Source organism: Miscanthus floridulus, chromosome 18 (assembly GCF_019320115.1).
Source record: "Miscanthus floridulus cultivar M001 chromosome 18, ASM1932011v1, whole genome shotgun sequence".
Taxonomy (NCBI): domain Eukaryota; kingdom Viridiplantae; phylum Streptophyta; class Magnoliopsida; order Poales; family Poaceae; genus Miscanthus; species Miscanthus floridulus.
This window is the reverse complement of record NC_089597.1, coordinates 111,761,904-111,782,238: the sequence shown is the minus strand read 5'-3', so window position 1 is coordinate 111,782,238 and position 20,335 is coordinate 111,761,904. Positions and strand designations below refer to the sequence as shown.

The 20,335-nt window shown below is 41.5% G+C and overlaps 1 protein-coding gene across 1 annotated transcript; it reads right to left on the bottom strand.

The window, feature by feature from the left end:
- Positions 1-17,269: 17,269 nt before the first annotated feature.
- On the bottom strand, positions 17,270-20,065 carry LOC136521702 (myb family transcription factor IPN2-like). The gene is made up of 6 exons (XM_066515465.1): positions 19,603-20,065; positions 19,419-19,495; positions 19,280-19,325; positions 18,702-18,762; positions 18,514-18,586; positions 17,270-18,161 (listed from the first exon to the last, which is right to left on the bottom strand). Exons 1-6 carry the CDS (start codon positions 19,790-19,792, stop codon positions 17,565-17,567), a joined length of 1,044 nt encoding a protein of 347 aa, XP_066371562.1. The 5' UTR covers positions 19,793-20,065; the 3' UTR covers positions 17,270-17,564.
- Positions 20,066-20,335: the final 270 nt, after the last annotated feature.

Sequence of the window (20,335 nt, the reverse complement as noted above, 5' to 3'; positions counted from 1 at the left end):
GCCTAGCCCCTGGGGGTCCCACCTGTTAGCCTCATTGCTATGTCGGTTCTCCACCGCCTCCTAGGATGCATCTACACCGTTTATTCAAGTCGGTTTGATCTAAGGGTCCAAGATGATTCAATGGGGCTATATATACCTGCCTGCACCCCCTGAGGGCATTATTATTAAGCTAAGTCAGATCCTAAGAGCTGAGAAGCTAGAAATCCTAATTCATATGTCCACCAAGATCTAGAGCTAGCAATCAAGAGAAGATTAGTCCTCGATAGGATCTAGTCTTATATTAGAGATAGTGAGATAGAGTGAGAGGAAAGAGTTTTGGAGGAGTCCCGGCCTATCGGTACTCTCTCTACAGCTTGTACCCTAGCGGAATCAAGTTCTCCTTGAACTTGCTTATAAGATTTCTCAAGTAATCGACCTCTAATTCAAGTAAGCTTCTTGTTCATATTGTTCTTCAGGTTTGTGACTCTCTTTTGAGTACTTTAATCCTTGTAGCTCCTAGGCTAAAGTAGTATTCATAGTGTAAGCATGGTGCTTAGACTCGGTTACTCGTGGATATACCCTATTTTCTGGATCGGTGGTAGCTCGTGAGGGTGAATCTTATAGCCTTGTTGAATCCTCTATAGTCCACCTCCCGTTAGTAGGCCTAGCAGAACCTTGTTACTATAGGAAACATACTCTACTTATATTTTCTCTAGTAATATCCCCAGAATTGAACAATAGAAGACAAAGCTTACCGAAGTTAGAACTAGAAGACCTTAGCAGTCTCCTCTAAACTCCTATTATCTAGCCTTGATTGCGAAGTTGGGTTAAGTTAGATTTGGTTATTCTCACACATGTTTCCTCGAGTTCGATATAAAACTGGGTACTCTCGGTGAAGTGCTACATCAGTATAATATCCGTGCGCTTGCGGATTATTCTGTGTGCATTAATTTATACCAACAAACATTTATGGCGCCGTTACCGGGGAAACAGTTGCTGGGTTAACTTCGAACCTAGCTTAACCTTGTATCATTATTCTTTTATCTTTTTCTTTACCATGGATCTAGAATCCACCCCTATCTACCAATATGGTGCACCCACAAGCGCACACCTATAGCCACAAGAATCCTCAAAGCCTATCCTAACACCTGGCTATGAGCTACGCCCATGTTTAATTAACATGGTTCAAGATCAACCCTTTTCGGGCAAAGATGATCAAAACCCCTATTCCTATCTAAATGAATTTGAGTAGACCTATGCATGCTTGCGTATAGCAGGCATGTCAGACAAAACCTTACGATGGAAGCTTTTTCTGATGAGGACATGACACCCATGCATATGACCATGTTTGGTGCATGGTATAGAGGGGTAGGAGGCCAGCAAGGGTGTCCAAGTCAAGAAGGAGGACCGAGGCTAATTCGGTTCGAGTCTCTAAGGTGGAGGCCCAAAGCAACTCAAGTTCGAGTCTGTCTCAGCCTCCAGGACCAGTCTGCCTTAAACTGGTTACCTAGGATGCATCTAGACTCTATTTTCAATGGTCCACATATGGTTGGAAAGCTAATTTGATAAGGAAGCCAATCCAAGTGGTCTCACATCAAAAGCCCTTCAGAATCAATAGGAATCATCAAAACAAGTTAGCATCAAAAATCTATTGGGGTGCTGCAATACCGTCTTTTGGTCCGTTGGACCGTGTATCGTGTTTGGGCCCATTAGGGGGCACGTCCAGGGTAGGTGATGACCCTAAGACCTTTATAATCATACACCGCCACCGTGATTAGGTTTTAGGTTTTGCTTAGATTAATCTGTCAAGAATAGTTTCACCATTCATCGGTTTGTGAGACCCCAACTTTTGTAAGAGCTTGGTAAGACGCTTTCACTTGCTATGAAAAATGACACCACTGCTACCACGTAGTCATTTGATAGGGATAATACTTTTGTGTTGTCTTTTGCTATCTTCTAACAATGATAGGTTGTTCATATCCACCGTCTTATGATGATATAGATGCTAATGAGTACATGGAGTGGGAAATTGCCATAGATAACATATTTGCTACTCACTTTATGTGTCCAAGGAGGAAGGTAAAAAATATAGCTAGTGTTTTGTGACATTCTGTTTTATCTTGGTGGGAGTCTTTAGATCCTTCTGATAAACCTCAAACTTGGAATGATATGAAACTTCTTATGCGAGAAACCTTTGTTAATCCACCTCCTGTTTTGACTTCATATGCTGAGGTGCACCATTTAGAGGAAGGGTCTGTTGTTATTCCTCTTGCTATGACTAACCTTCTGTAGGATAATGTACGTAAGCAAGAGGATGACATGGAAGAAAATGAGGAGCTCACAACCTCATATGCAAATTTAGAACCATCACTTAACAATGCACCTATTACTCCTACTGAGAACACAGGTAATGTCCATGGTGCTACACTCATGGAAGGTGAGAATTGTTTTAATGTACTAAATTTTTTCACAAACCATGCTATCATAGAGCAATTGTTAGTGGAACCCTCTCTTGATTTATCTCTGTCCCATGATAATTTGCTTGATGTTCCTTGTGATAAAGATGAATTGGTTGATGATGCTTTAATTTTACATGTTTTCGAACCAATCACTTGTGCTAAAAATACACATGTTATTCATATTGCTACTAAAACTGATGAGCTCAAACTGTTGTCATCTTTACATACTTTGGGTTACATTGAATTTGATGTTTTGTGTAACCTAGATTGTTTGGAGGAGAGCCTTTTTAAATATACTGATTTGCCTTGGTTTTCTAAATACACATATCATGTTATTGGCATATATAACAACAAGGGACAATATATGATACATCGAGTATACATTCATAGTAATATAAATTCTCCTTTTATTGTACAAGATTATGATCGTTTAGAGGGCAGCCATAATAATACAAACATTTTCTAATGTTCCTCAAAGAAACAAGTTCACTTCCAAGAAGGGGAGCATTGTTGGTTGCTACCTATGTCTGCTAGACCATCTATTCCTGTATTGTCTTTTGTTAGTTCTAATATTTTACAGGATAGTGTTGGCATACATCGTGTGCATTCAGATCATGGAGTCTACATGCTTGCTAAAATTTTTATGCGAGATAACATGCTAGAAACTTGGAAACATGGTCACGTTCCTTCTCACAATTATTTCAGTTCCCTTTATCTTCGCAACCCCGTTCTCCTTTGTGTTGTGCAGGATCAGTTTCAAGCACAATCGACGTCGAGGACGACTTTTTGTCAAGAAGGGAAGGATGATGAGGACATGATACCCATGCATATGACCATGTTTGGTGCATGATATGGAGGGGTAGAAGGCCAGCAAGGATGTCCAAGTTAAGAAGAAGGCCCGAGGCTAATTCGGTTTGAGTCCCTGAGGTGGAGGCCCAAGCACCTCAAGTTCGAGTCTGCCTCGGCCTACAAGACCAATCTGCCTTAAACTGGTCACCCAGGACGTATCCCCACTCCATTTTTGATGATCTATATATGGTTGGAAAGCTAATTTGATAAGGAAGTCAATTCAAGTGGTCTCAGATCAAAATCCCTTCAGAATCAATGGGAATCATCGAAACAAGTCAGCACCCAGAATCTGCTAGGGTGCTGCGACACCGTCTTTTGGTCCGTTAGACCGTGTATCGTGTTTGGGCCCATTAGGGGGCGCATCTAGGGTAGGAGATGACCCTAAGACCTTTATAATCATATGCCACCACCATCATTAGGTTTTAGGTTTTGCTTAGATTAATCTGTCAAGAACAGTTTCACCGTTCATCAGTTTGTGAGACCCCAACTTCGTGATATTAATCATTCATCTGTAATTTTATTGTTTTCTTTCTTGTTCTTGCTTGTGTTCTTCGTTGCATAGGCAGGGATTAGCCTTCTTAGTGAGGTCAACCAGATCCATGTCTCGATTGATAACTAGAGGAGTTGTGATGCTAAGATTGCAGGTTTGATCTTTCGATCTGAAGCTAGATCGGTGTGTCATTCTCCGCCACAACGATAGTTACCTCCACCTAATAGAAGATCGAGATCCCCATCCCCATTATTTTCCCTTCTCTTTGATGGGAAAAGCAAAACATTGGTACAACCTCACTATATGGAGTAGACAAGGAGATCGGGAAGCCTTGTGTTTAACTTTTGCTTGCAATTCATTCCCATCTCTTGGGTAGTCAGACTTCGTTCAAAGGTTCTTTCTTTTAAACAAAAGAAAAAAGAATCTCTAGGCATGGCATGGGAACACTTTAATACTCTCATTAACACTGGCCCTAACCTTTTCATTCAAGACCCCATTCTTCTTCAACACTTCTATATGGGTCTTGATAGAAAAACCTCAAAGCTTCTTAATATGGCCTCAAGAGGCTCGTTCTTAGCATGTCTCCGCCAATTCGGGGAGAAGCATTCTTACAAAAATCTTAGAGAACATCCCTGAAGAATTAGAAGAGAAGCCATTAGAGGAAGAATCTCAGATAGCTGAACTTGAATCCTTACCAAACTCATCACCAACTTCAGCTGTCCCAGATCCTAAATCACCGAAAAAGGAGGAAACTCTAATTTCAGATTTCGTGCTTGAATTCGAGGATGAACTTTTTGATGAATATGGAAATACCTCAAATTACCATACAATGAGGAGACCCTAGAAGTCTAGGAAATCATCATTGCATGAAGAACCTTTAGACCCTTCTGAGGAAGCTTTCCTTAAAAAGACTATGAAAGAGCTAGTATCTATTATAAGCAATGAATGGCTAGAAGAATTAGAGCTTTCCTCTGATGTGATTCGATTCACCTTCTATTTCTATTCATTGCCAAATCAACAAAGCTCCTTTCGATGCCCTTTATAATCCAGTTGTGGGTGTTAATATCATGTCTACATCTTTTGCTCCTGATTTATTGAAACACATGCCATTAACCTCAACATTCAAGTTGCTAAAAGGTCTTTTAGGACACATTCTCCCAAGTTTGGAGATTCTGTATGTCCTCCCTATCCAGGTAAAAGGAACCAAGGTTCATTTGAGGTTTTATATCTATCATATCATGGAGTTTGACCTATTGATAGAATAACCAATTGAAAGACTTATCTAAGAAGGATAATCAGGGAAGTTGAATATAAGACTTGGGAAAAACTTTAAACTTTCTATACCCATCACTCATTCTCTAAATGCTGAGAGTGAGCCAATTCCCAAGGAAGACCCAAAGGAAGAGGTTAAGGTTGCATCTCTTGATGACTTGATTGAACCCAACCTTGAAGATGATGCCTAGTTCTTCAGCGAGTAGGAAGATGAAAATCCCAGACCCTAAACCTCTAGATGAATTGTTAGAACCACCTAAGCCCTCCATTCAGCTAAAACCCTTGCCTTCTGGTCTTAGATATGCTTTTCTCAATAATGATCAGGATTCTCATGTGATTATAAGTAATAAACTCTATCAGGAAGAATCCCTTCGCTTGCTAACTATCTTAGAAAAGCATCATTCTACCTTTGGCTACTCACTCTAAGACCTTAAGAGAATTAACCCTGCTCTTTGCACCCATCGTATCCCTATAGATCCTAATTCTATACCTTCTAGGGAGCCCCAGCGTAGGCTTAATAATGCGATAAGAGAGGTTGTTAAGAAAGAGGTTTTGAAATTCTTGCACGCCGGGATCATCTATCCTGTGTGGCATAGTGAGTGGGTAAGCTCTATTCAAGTTGTGCCTAAAAAGGGAGGCATGACTGTTGTTAAAAATGAAAAGAATGAATTAATCCCCCAAAGAACCATCACTAGATGGCGGATGTGCACTGACTACCAAAAACTTAACAAGGCAACAAATAAAGATTATTTTCTATTGCCCTTCATTGATGAAATGTTGGAGCGACTGGCGAATCACTCTTTCTTTTGTTTCCTTGATGGGTATTCAGGTTATCACCAGATTTCGATTCATCTAGATGACCAAAGCAAAACCACCTTTACATGTCCATATGGAACTTAAGCTTATCGTAGAATGTCTTTTGGGCTATGTAATGCTCCAGCTTCTTTTCAAAGATGCATGATGTCTATATTTTCTGATATGATTGAAGAAATCATGAAAGTTTTCATGGATGACTTTTCTATTTATGGAAAAACTTTTGATGATTGTCTTGAAAATTTAGACAAGGTTTTGCAAAGATGTGAAGAAAAGCACTGAGTCCTTAATTGGGAAAAATGTCATTTCATTGTTAGAGAAGGCATAGTGCTTGGACATTTGGTGTCCGAAAGAGGGATTGAGGTAGATAGAGCTAAAATTGAAGTAATTGAACAGTTATCTCCTCCCGTAAATATCAGCGGCATCTATAGTTTTCTTGGTCATGCTAGTTTTTACCGCCATTTTATAAAAGATTTTTCACATATTGCTAGACCACTTACAAATCTTTTGGGCAAAGATGTTCCCTTTGAATTTGATAATGCATGTTTGAAATCTTTTGAAATTATTAAGAAAGCACTCATTTCTACACCAATCATTCAACCCCCTGATTGGTCACTACCTTTTGAAATTATGTGTGATGCCAGTGATTATGCTGTGGGGGTAGTTCTGGGACAAACAAAAGATAAAAAGCATCATGCAATTGCTTATGCTAGCAAAACTTTGATAGGACCTCAACTTAATTATGCAACAACTGAAAAAGAGCTCATGGCTATTGTTTTTGCTATTGATAAGTTTAGATCTTACTTAGTAGGAGCTAAGGTGATTGTTTATACTGATCATGCTACTTTAAAATACCCGCTCACTAAGAAAGATGCTAAACCTAGACTCATAAGATGGATTTTGTTACTCCAAGAATTTGATTTAGAAATAAAAGATAAAAGGGAGTAGAAAATTCTATTGCCGATCACTTGTCCAGAATGTAGTTTGAGAATGCATAGGAACTGCCCATCAATGATTCGCTGTGGGATGACATGCTCTTCAATGTCACAAAATCTGACCTCTGGTACGCAAATATTGTTAACTTTATGGTTGCAGGTTATGTACCACCAGGGAAGAACAAAAGGAAGCTCATCCATGAAAGTCGTCTCCACATATGGGATGAACCGTACCTCTTCAGAGTCTACTCTGATGGCCTGCTCAAAAGATGTGTACCGATGGAAGAAGGCATCAAGATCATCGAACGATGCCACTCATCACCATATGGAGGACATTATGGCGCATTCTACACTCATTCAAAGATCTAGCAAAGTGGATTCTTTTGGCCAACCATGTATGAAGACATAAAGGACTTCATTCAGAGATGTGGAGCATGTTAGAGGCACAGGAACATTAATTCAAGAGATGCCATGCCACTCACCAACAACCTCTAGATAGAGCTCTTTGATGTATGGGGAATTGATTACATGGGACCATTTCCAAAGTCAAAGAGCTATGAGTACATCTTGGTGGCAGTTGACTATGTCTTCAAGTGGGTTGAAGCCATGCCATGCAAAGCTGCTGATGTAAAGAACTCCAAGAAAATGTTTGAAGAGATAATATTTCCAAGATTCGGAGTTCCGAGGATGGTGATTAGTGATGGAGGCACTCACTTCACTAACAAGAACTTCCACAACTATTTGACGAAGCATGGGATCCATCACAACATTGCTACTCTGTATCACCCTCAGACAAGTGGCCAAGCAGAAACATCAAATAAACAAATAAAGAACATTCTGCAAAAGATGGTCAACGAGATGGAGACTGCATGGAAGGATAGACTACCTGATGTGTTATGGGCTTACAGAATGGCCTATAAAATGCCACTTGGGATGCCACCATACCAACTTGTCTAAGGGAAGACCTGCCATCTACCTATTGAGCTAGAATTCAAGGCTCACTAGGCCATCAAGCGATGGAACATGGACTTTAAAGCCATAGGAACTAAGAGGAAGATGCAACTCTCTGAGTTGGATGAATGGCGTGAAAAAGCATATCACAACTCCAAGATTTATAAGGAGAGAACCAAGAGATGGCATGACAAGAGGATAAAGAAGGAGTTCACCCCCAGAGATATCATATTACTTTTTAATTCTAGGGTTAAATTATACGGGCGTAGAAAACTTCGAAGCAAATGGGAAGGACCGTTCAAGGTGATAAGCACTTCGTCGCATGGAGCAGTAACACTTCAAAATGATGAAGGTATGTTATTTAAGGTAAATGGCCACTGTCTCAAGATCTTTCTAGAACCTAGAAAACCACCTGAGCATTTGGGTGATGTAGATTTTCTGATTTTACCATACATTTACACCTCTGCCATCCTTTTTACGTTTCGTAACGTGAAAATATACTTTTTGGGATTAGATAGGGATAAGAAACCGCCATGAGAAAAACCTAGGTAAGATGATGACGTGTGGGGCTGGCCGACCCCACCCCTATGCCGGCCAACCCACCTATCTGTCTCCTCATGAGCGGTCAACTCTCTCGTATCTTCTAGACCCTTCCTCGTTAGAATCCCATAGTTTTTCGTCACATTCGCATATCCCTTCATTACGAGACCATTATGGATAGATCTTGACCCCTACTGCAAGTTGTCCCCCTATATAAACAAGCCCCTGCTTGCCTCGATAGCCATCCCATCAAAGCCTCCTTTCTCCAACAGCAGCAAAGCTCTCCTCCTCTCTAGTCCCCATGGCCAACAAAGAAATCATCCCCTACGGTGTCAATCTTAGAAAGAAGCCTGATGTGCTTGCATTGACCATTGTTCCTCCAGAAGTTACCCCCATTCGCTCAAGCCAGTCTTACTTCGCCGAAGCCATTCGTCGTCTGATCCTTGTCCCACCACCACCACGTCCACTTCTTGATGACAAGTCACGTCAACAAGAGCCTTGTCTAGACGTCTAGAAACTGATCAAGGTGATGAAGGTGTCAACCACCTTCCTCTAAAGGGACACGAGGTGCTGACTGGAGTCAAGACCAATAAGTTTGGAGATGTTACATATGCAAAATACAAGTCAGTCACCCCTCGTACCACCATTGATGGAGTCTAGGCTATGTCGGAGCAGATCAAGGTTGTTCCTCCCAAGGAGAGGAAGAGGAAGGCACCATCACCACCTATCCTAGAGGTTGAGAAGCATCCAAGGATGACCATTGCTCTTTTATAGAAGAAGATTGAAGACCTCTCCGATGTCATCTATACCTTAGAACAAAGGATCAACGAAGAACACGTCTACCGCAACAGCCTACAACATGATCTTAACACCTTGAATCATTTTGTTGCTAAGATGAGGAAGTGAGAATTAGGTAGTCAATAATAAGGCACGAGTGTTTAGGTTAAGTGTTTAAAGTTAGTATGTTTAGGTTACTCGCTTAGCTCAGATTGTTAGAGTGATTGAAGTTTGTGTTTAGGTTGGTTTGTGTAATAAAGTGCCTTATATATATATTAATGGAGTCTTGTTATTATTACCTGCTTCCTATCTCTATTTTGGATATGTGTTTTGTCTCCACATTGTTGTACATATAGGTAAATAGGAAAACAAGTGTGGGAGAGACACACCGCGACAACAAGACGGGATTTGATTATGAAAATCATGAAATTCGGGAAGTAATGGATCACAAACCACGCTCGCCAAAGTTGGACCCGAATGGGCCTAAAAGTGGGCCACCCAGCCTCCTATAGTGCCACCTCACCTTGCGCTTTGTCCACGGCCAGGTTTGTGGCCCATATGTTCTATTTTCATAAGTTTCGCTTTCCGTTTCAAACTGAATTGAAAATCCCTTGATAAAACAATTTAAAACCCGAGGAAAGATTATTTCAGTCATGACTAAAGGATAACTCACATAATACTTTTCCTAGAAGTCATGGTACTATTGGGAACTTATTATTAGGGACCCTGTGCTACTTAAGTTATTGTGAAATGAAATATAGTAGAATAATGAGAACTTGATTCTTGATGTCTCGTTAATTGGAGAATTTTATTTCAAAAAAAGTTAAAAGAATAGCTACACCTCTCCTTTGTGGTAAGCAATATCTCACTAGAGCCATACATGATAGGATAGAGAAACCCTTCTACATATACTACTTGTATCTGTATTGAGTTTGGTCAAACCTTGTGATCCTTGTTGAGAAACTTATCATGCTCTCAAGATCAAGAGCACGTACACTCCACATATATCCACTGCTCCTACACTAGGAGTACGCGAAAAAATGTTTTCTATCCACCCAAAAAATGTTCTACTCCTACACCGGGAATAGACACAAAATATGTTAGGATAAATGATCCAAGTTCTTGTAAATGTCTCTCTTGAAAAGTTTCAATTGTAGAAAAAGAGGCATGGGCAATGCAAAAGTTATTTATAAAAAAGAGCAAAAGAAAGAAAAAGTGTTGAAAAAATGGACAAGTGTCCGAGATATCTAAAACAATGGGTACTTAGATACCCGCTTGAAAAAAAGAGAGATGAATAAGATAGCCCATGACTTCTTGCAAAAGTTTTCAAAGTTTCAATCAAGAGAGATATGTTTCAAGGAGCATAGTACAATTAGGATAGCCACTATATACATATCCACACACATGCACATCTTGATCTAAGAGTATGACATTTTTCTCCTCAGATCCTTGTTTTGACTTTACAATTATGCAATGCAAGTATGTTCTCATATTTATCCCTACCTGAGCTCCACATAAGCTTTTAGAAGTAGGCAAAAAGAAGGCAAAGTCATCATTGCCTTGGTGAGGATCCAAAAATACCACATATACATAGTGATTTGAGAGTACCACAAAAGGAGAAGGTAAGCTATGCTTTGTTTTTAAAAATCTTAAAATATTTCTCCAATTGACTTGACTGAAGGGGGATAGTGAAATGTTTCAAGCTGTTCCATTCTTCAACCGCCCAAAGTTTCATGGTAGACACTTTGAATCTCGCAGTGTATGTATGACTAGAAATGGTTTTATGTTGATGTCTTGTCCCAAGGTTATGTCTTGAGTAACCCATCCTTTTATCGAGGACAAGTAAAAGCCTAAGTGTGGGAGAGTTTGTTGACGGTAGTTAATTCATCATACATCATCAATATAACTTGCATAAATGACTAAAATGGATCACCAACATAGACTTAGGGGTTTAAACTAACAAATTCCATGTGTTTTAGCGAATCTGTGTTTCTAGCAAGATTTAATCAGAAAACCATCAAGGAGGACCTATTTGTCAAAGGAAATCATAGAAATCCATAGCGTAACCGATGTGGGAAGACTCCAGGAGGCTCTCCACCGAAGCGGGACACATGTCACTGACATGTGGGGCCAGGCGGCCTGCATGTGGGTCCCACCTATCAGCCTCGTTGCTATGTTGGTTTTCCACCACCTCCTAGGATGCATCTACGCCGTTTATTCAAGTCGGTTTGATCCGAGGGTCTAGGATGATTCAATAGGGCTATATCTACTGGCTGCACCCCTGAGGGCATTATTATTAGGCCAAGTCAGATCCTGAGAGCTGTGAAGCTAGAAACCCTAATTCATATATCCACTCAGATCTAGAGCTAGCAATCAAGAGAAGATTAGTCCTCAATAGGATCTAGTCTTATATTAGAGATAGTGAGATAGGGTAAGAGGGAAGAGTTTTGGAGGAGTCTCGGTTGTCGGTGCCCTCTCTATGGCTTGTACCCTGGCAGAATCAAGTTCTCCTTGAGCTTGCTTTTGAGATTTCTCTGGTAATCGACTTCTAATTTAGGTAAGCATCTTGTTCATATTGTTCTTTAGGTTTGTGACTCTCTTTTGAGAACTTTAATCCTTATAGCTCCTGGGTTAAAGTAGTATTCGTAGTGTAAGTGTGGTGCTTAGACTCGATTACTCATGAATGTACCCTATTTTTCAGATCGGTGGTAGCTCGCGAGGGTGACTCTTATAGCCTTGTTGAATCCTCTGTAGTCCACCTCCCGTTAGTAGGCCTAGCAGGATCTTGTTATTATAGGAAACATACTTTGTCTGTGTTTTCTCTAGTAATATCCCCATAATTGAACAATAGAAGACAAAGCTTACCGAAGTTAGAACTAGAAGATCTTAGCAATCCCCTCTACACTCCTATTATCTAGCCTTGATTGTGAAGTTGGGTTAAGTTAGATTTGGTTATTCTCACACATGTTTCCTCGAGTTCAATATAGAACTGGGTACTCCCGGTGAAGTGCTACATCGGTATAATATCCATGCGTTTGTGGATTATTATGTGTGCATTCATTTATACCAACACTCTCTTTAGTGGAGCACCAGAGATATCCGGTGAGTACAACGCCTCCAAGCCACGCCAAAACACCTTCTCTAGACGCACACTCCGGTGCCCTCTCTGGTGAGGCCAATGGAGAGATCCGGTGAGTGCAACGAGCAAAACCACGCGCCATCATCCTCTCTAGTGGAATCTTCCGGTGAGCACTCCTATCCTAAACCAGAGAGATCTGGTGCCAACCGTAACCGTATTTATATATGCTTCAGGTTTTAACAACACTAGTCGTTAGATAACAAGCTCCAGTGCTCTCTCCCGTACTCTGGTTAGAACTACACCGGTAGTTCCTGTGCCAACGTCCACTCTAGTGCGCATAGGAACGCAACATGTATATATATGCTTCAGATTTTAACAATTTTTCAACCCCTCAGCTGAAGCTCTGGTGGTCACTCCGGTGACCACACTGGACAACTCTGGTGGGTGAAAAATAGAACTCTATGCTCCATTCAGAAATATTTTTCAAATGTACTAACTCCAAAATGTTGTCTAGCAAGACAACAACTCTTTTAGCACTAATTTAGCATTTTCAAAACCATTTTCAAAGGTTTTCTCATGCTTCCTTTACACACCACTCGATCTAAATGAAACATGAGTTAGATCTCACCTAGTGGCACCAGATAACCATTTAGCTTACAAGAAAACCCCTCTTGATAGTATTACTATATATCCTAAACCCAGTTAAGCACTTCTCTACTCAACCTTCAACAGGTGAAATCAAATGCCCTACAAGTATACCTTTGCCTTGTGCATTCCATTTCCTTCTCCACAGTGGTGATGCCACACAAGCATCCAACCTCCATCTTAATCAAATGATGAACAATGCTCATCATTTCATGTAGCCAACCATGCTACCTTGACCATTACCCGTAGAATGAAGTTCCTTCATCATTCTCCATCAAGCTAATTGATCATCAACACAAATCAACACTCGGCTTGATCTTCCATGAATGATATGATCCACTTCATAGCTTCACATGGTCTTACTGGTTCATTAAAAAATCATAGCTTCGCTTGCTCTTCACCATTGCCTCGATCCATTGGTGCCAAGCCCTCTACTTGCTCTTCGTTGCCTCCATGTTCCATCGCACCCGAGCCTCTACCTTGCCCTTCACACTTGCAACCGGGTCCTTCGTAGCCAAGCCTCACCTCACCTCCTAGTGTTCTCTACCTAGTCATATGACACTATGTCATGTCTCATATGCAATGAGATCCTTCAACTCCACTAGTTGAGCACTTGGAACATGCACAAGCCACTTCATCACCATGGCTCTATGTCTTGCTCCCAAACCTATGGACTAAGTACCTATTCATCTCATATGAAACACATTAGTCCACCTAAGGTTGTTACTCAATTACCAAAACCAAACTAGGACTTTCAGCTTGTCCTATGCATTAAGCCAGGCTATGGTTTGGACTTGTCTTACCACTAGGATTGTAGAGCACAAGTGAGGTTTTCAAGTTGGTGTAAAGTGGAGTTGGTAAAGATTGCTCTTTGTCCCTTCTTCAATAACTACAGAGAGAGAGAGAGAGAGCAAGGGAATGGAAGCACAATCTCAAGCCATAGTGATAGGGAGGATGGGTAGCCTACGGGGATTCCCTCCTTCCTCATCTCGCCTTCATTTTTCCTTTCTCTTTTTCTTGCTTCTAGAGAGAGATTGAGTGGAGAGGGAGAGTGTTTTGTGTGTGTGGGTCCATATTGAGTTGGTGTGGACAACAAAGAAACTTACATGCCACATGTGTTAACTAGACACTGTTGGACTGGTCAACTAGCAATGTTGGACTGTCCGACAACTATAAGGTCTAATTAGTTGATCCAGCCATGCTGACTGCAAACATTGTATTATCAGACTGTTTGGGGGCTCACGTCGGATCATCCAACAATCCATATACTACCAGCAATAACTCAAATTGATCATTGATTTTCAAAATAGAATTTTGGAGAAAATGATGTTGTATGATGATCATGTTTAGGCAACATTGCAAGCTGGTTCATTACAATTCTAGAATTTTAATTTTAAATGTGATGTTTTTGCATATAATTGATATCAGTTTAACCTTATTCTATATTTAGTAGAAAATTTCATTTACGTAGTTACCACCTAGGTGTGTGTGTGGTGGTTGGTTAAGTTTTGCGTTGGTTTCACTCCACCCTGCAATGTCAATGACATGACTTGTCTATGTTTGGTGTCCTAAAACTAGAGAAACCAAAGAGATTGGGCTGCTCTCATCACCTCATGAACCAATGCCTCTGCTACCTACAAACAAGACTATCGATCAAACTAGATATGATCATCGTGGGCTATGAAATCTCCACTACAACAAAATTGATTTTAGGGACATGCTAGTGTCATTATTAATGGGAGGCTGACACAAAATGTACTATACCCTAAAACATGTGACAATTTTCATAGGCGATCATTTTATTTAAGACGACGCCAAAAAATTGTCTATCTCCCAAAATCAACTTATAGAGTCGGGCCTTTTAAGAGGCCCCCACTAAAAATTGGAGCCATTTTCAGATCCGTGTCTGCTAATAGGGCCAAATCCATTCGACCCAATCTAGCCCCTAGCCCACTTAGCAAACCCTAACTATAAAACATCCTAATTGCTAGCCCCTTCACTCCCATCCCTCATAGACGCTACACCTCCCTCCTTTCTCTCTCACTCTCTCTCTCACACACACACACCGCACAACCCTCCTCTCTTACACACACACCGCTGGAGATGAGCCTCCACCGATGGCGGCACTCAGGCAGGGTCAGGGGCGGAGCCAGAAATTCTGATAGCGGGGGCCAAGTGCTAAAAAGACATGTTATTAGGGGGATTCAACCATTTTCACTAAATTATATAGCACAATATCATGTGTATAAGAGAAATACATCTAGCATTGGGGGTGCTTCACCCCCCTCGGCCCCTCCCTCCCTCCGCCCTTGCGCAAGGCTCCACCAATGGCGACAGCATAGTGCTCGGTCGCGGCGGACGATGCAGATCAAGGGTGGCGCCGAGGCTTGTGGCTGAGATCCAGGGCCGAGGCTCGTGACGTGCAAGGATCCAACAGGAGGAGCGACGACGCGCAATCTAGCAAGGAGCAGTGGCAGCGGCACATGGATCCGACGAGGGACAATGACATCACGCATGGATCTGGCAAGGAGCAGTGGCGGCAGCACACAGATCCGGCGAGTAGTGGTGGTGGCACCTCTATGGGATCGGTGGGCCTTGTGAATGGGCTTAGCCGGCCCCATCGACGGGCTCATTTGTTTTTTCAGTTTATTAACAGAGGCGGGCATTATGTATGCCTATGTAAATCAGGATTTACAGTGAAGCAGAAGTAGAGGTGGACGGCTTGCCCACCTCCGTTAATGCTAGCTTTTTGTCTGCCTCAGAAAATGATTATGGTAGTAGTGCTCCAGCACTGCCTGAGGTGCAGGTAGTGCCAAATGTTGCATTGGTAAGCTTCATGGTAGCTTGTTGGTGTGGAACAATGGAAGAGAGGTTCTAGTAACATGTGGGCCTAGAAATGGATTTATATTGCGTAGGTAACAACCATGGATGATGTTTAGATGAATACATGGGAAAGATAGTTCATGCCACTCCTGTAGTGTTCTCTCTTTGATTCATTCTTGGCTCTATGTTTCTAAAGCTTTAATGTTTGCAGATCGTTATCTTTTATCAGTGAGCATAAGGATGTAACATCATAAAAGTCTTTTCTATTTCTTTGCCAACCAAATATTCCAAACTGCTGCGCCCTATTACAGTAGTTGCAAATTCAAAGCCATATGATGGGTTTATCAATGATTGGTGAGCATAAGGATGTAACATCATAAAAAGACTTTTCTATTTCTTACCAAACAAATATTCCAAACTGCTGCAATTACAGTAGTTGCACATCCAAAGTCATGTTGATGGGTGGCCTTAGCTAGAGATTGCATACATTCGACACAAACTATAAGATATAGGGTGAACACATAGATAAAACAAGAGACATACAAACCTTCCCCCCCCCCCCCCCCCCCCCCCCCCCCCCCCCTCTCTCTCTCTCTCTCTCTCTCTCTCTCTCTCTCTCTCTCTCTCTCTCTCTCTCTCTCTCTGAGGTGTTTTTTAAGCGATCTGCTACACACCTACTTCAACAACCCTACACGCACTGCAGTATGTTAGGAGCTTGATGATTATTTAGATAGACTTGTCTTCATGGTTGTTAAATAGACTTGTCTTCAAGGTAGTTAAATTGGTTTATTTCAGTAAGGAGCTCTTACCAATTACCAGTGGATCGGGAACAATATATAGTAACCCATGTATCGTAAATGTTTATTTACTTTATCGTAAATTAGTACAAACATTACCATAAATCAAAGTGGCTATAGAATAAGTTATTCTATGGCTAGCCACAGTTTAGCATGGCCCATTTATCAGATTATTGTAACTCCCTCCTAAGTGATTTACTATATAACATTATGGTAAATATTATCATGAATTAAAGTAACACATGTATCGTAAATGTGTATTCATTTTATCATAAATTAGTATAAACATTATCGTAAATCAAAATGGCTATAGAATAAGTTGTTCTATGGTTGGCCATAGATTAGCCATATGTCTTTGACCATGCAATGCAATGGGAGTGTGTACTAATATATACTATATTCGATGATCTTAATTTGGAGATGTCTCGATGCAATATGCTAAGTCATAGACTAAAGAAATGCACGTACATCACTAGATAGATCAGCTAAGTCATAGACTAAAGAAAATGCACATCATTAGTTAGTTACTACCTTCGTCTCAAAATAAATATACATATCTCGTACTTCGAGTAGTCAACTAATCTTAAGTTTGACCAATACATATACCAAAAAATATTAATATTCATGATACCAAATTAATATCATTAAATTAATCACACCATATATTTTCATATAGTTAACTTATTTGGATATACACATGTTGATTTATTAAAGCGCACAAACAACACTGTTCATATATTATCATATGCATAACACTGCACCGACAAAAGATCACTGGTCAATGTTAGTGTTACATAAATCCAATATAACATGTCTGAAAACCATCGTTAATGTCAACTAAAATGAGCTATCACTCGATCTGAACTCAAACCAACAGTAAGGTGTTAAACTATATATATAGATCACCATAGCCATCCTCATCGGAATATAGCAGGTAATAATCTTAATCCTAAAATAAACAAACATATATATGACGCATTGATCTCCATAATAATGTCTTGTATCCGGTAAAACTAATGACTGGATGTACTACACTCCGCTCACACGCTAAGCTTTCACAACAAAACTGACACATGCATTTAAATACCTTAGCTTGATCTTTCTTACCCATATATAGTATACAGTTCTTTACGTGAGCTCCAAACCATTGGACGACTATATACGTATCCTCTGACTTCCTACAGGTGCTTGTTGTGCAGGCGGCTTCATCTCAAGCCTGGAGCTCGAACCCTCAAAGCCCTTGCTGTCGTCCATGGAGTCTCCCGACATGGCACCCTCGTACAGGCCGGTGATCGGATCCATGACATCAGTGCCTGCACCCTCCATCCTCGTCGACGACCCCATCTGGAGCTGATCGTTGCCGCTCTTTGCCTGCCGCTGCTGCTCTTCGCTAGCCCACATCGTCATCGAGCTCTTGCCACTGGAGCTGCAATGGTTAGGGCCCTTCTTGTTGTCTGCTGACCCAATGAAGCAGCTCTCGCCCAACGTCAGGAAGCCATCCATTGGCCTCTCCATCTGGTGCAGGAGCTGGTCCATGTGGTTGCTTCCTCCATAGAAGCACTGCAGGTCCTGGACGGAAGAGAAGCTCGTGGAACTGGTGCCAATGTCAAGGACCGCTTGGCTGCCTAGAGATCTGTACCCTGCGGGCCACGTGGCGCAGTCGCTGGACCCGAGGGCTTGGTATGCTTTCTCCACGATGGACTGCGTGTACTTCCCCTGGGCTTCAACCCTCATCTGGAGGTGCTTCTGCACCTGCATGTCATGCATGCATGCAAAGTTCACCCTTTTACTTTTGTTGAGATGATTGAAGGAAAATGCATATATGCTGAGTTCATGACCACCGCACATATGAGAAGGACAGAAAAGTTGTGTGTCGAGTAAACTTCCCAAGATTGTTCTTGCAAAAGCGTCTATGATTCGGAACATGCGAACCAAAAAAAATTGCCATATATATACCAGGTGACAAGTGTACGTAAACTTCCCAAGAACGTTCATTGATGCATTTATGCAAAGTTCATGAGCAACGTGCAAGGCCAGAAGAAAGAAACCAAAGCCGTGGTAAGTAAACTTCCTAAAGCACATGCTACCATGTAAATGCATGTACCTCTAGTTCACCATGGAGCCTTCTTTGGACTTCCATTTGGATCCTTAGGGCCTCGTTCACATTCACGCTGCGGCTGAATGATTAACAAGAAAACAGAATGAAGGTATTATCAGAACCTTATGATCTGAAGACTGCACTCACAAGAATTAGAGTAAGAGTAGCTAGGAATTGTGAACAAATCAGCTCACTCGTTCATGCTTCTTGCTATCACGCCTGAAGAAGAGGCCACGTTACGTTGCATCTCCATTGCTGGGTTCATTGGACGATAGATGTTACTACTTTTGAAAAATATATGTTTATATATATACTAGAATTATCTGCCTTGTGAACAACTGAAAGTACTGGACACATGATATATACAAAAATGATGATCTTTGCAATTAGGTTTGTGTACGTGATGAATGAATCTAAACTACAGAAATAAATTAGGATGCATAATATAGGTTTGAGAACATCATCAGCCTGTTCGGTTGGCTGGTTCATATCGTTGTTGGTTCGTGAAGAAGTACTACTGGCTGGTTTGTGTGAGAGAAAAATACTGTTCCGGCTGAAAATTTACGATCGTTTATGACAAGCCACGGCCAAACGAACAGGCTGCATATCAGGATAGCTTAGCTTTCACAAAAGTATGGAAAAGGCACACACATATAGGTAGATAGGAGAAGGCAAGGACACAAAAATTATACAACAAGTTCTAATGATTTCGATCTCTAGATAATAATAAGCATATAGAAGTCTTAGTACATCGTATCTTTACAGTCCTAACCTGTATGGTCACCGAACTCCTTGTGCTGCTTCCCTAGCCTGAATTTCTGGCGGAGTGAAACACAGTACAAATCAGAGAAAGAACAGCTTAAACCTAATTTCAACTTATGCATACCGGATCATCATGCAGGTATACGTACCTGAAGGTGACTCTTGAGATGGTAGAGGGTGAGGCCCTTGACTCCCATAACCCTCATGATGGTCTTTGGCGTTGCCTCTACACGTACGGGGAAGAAAGGAAGCAAAGCATGGAAGGAATCAAAATGAACCCATCAAAATTCCTTAGCAACACGCGTAACTGATCGAAGCATCTATGTTACGTACTGTCTGGGCCTCCGAGCTGGGCGACGGCATCGACGAAGCGGTCATGGAGCTCCGGCGTCCACCGGAGGCGGGGCTTGGGGTCGGTGGTGAGGACGAGGCCACCGGAGTCGCCGCCTTGCCCGCACATAGTAGGCCGATCATTTGAGCTCGCGGCGCCAGTGCTGGCCTGCTTCTTGGAGGAAGGGAACATTCTATTCTCTCGCCTCCTTGCTGCGGCTTTCCCTCTTAAACCTTTCTCTCTCTCTCTAGATCTCGATCGATCCTGCTGGGGCAATCTTCTCTTTCCGGCTGAGCAGCGATCTGATCTGCTACAAGGACGACTGGATGCAGAGATTCAAGAACATGGAACAGGGTTCGCTCCGCACACAGAACGAGGAGTGCACAGTAGAAGTGGTACTAGTGTTGGTCTCTTCTTCCTCCTAGATGTGCTCTTCTCTCTCTCTCTCCCTCTCTCGCTCTCGCTCTCGCTCTGTGCTTTAGACTTTAGTTCGTTGCTTTGTTTCTTTCTCTTTCTCTTTCTCTTTCTCTCTCTCTGTGTGTATAGTGTGTAGTCTCCTAGCAGAAAGCTTCCCAGGCCCCGGGTATTATTCTACCCGGGAGAAAAGCCACACCGCCAGCATCTTTTACTGGTAATTATGGTCCAATAGCAAATAGTACTTCGTACATATATCATATGCTTGCAATATAAGGTCTCTGAAGAAGATTGTAGGGCAACTGAATGAGATAGTATTTT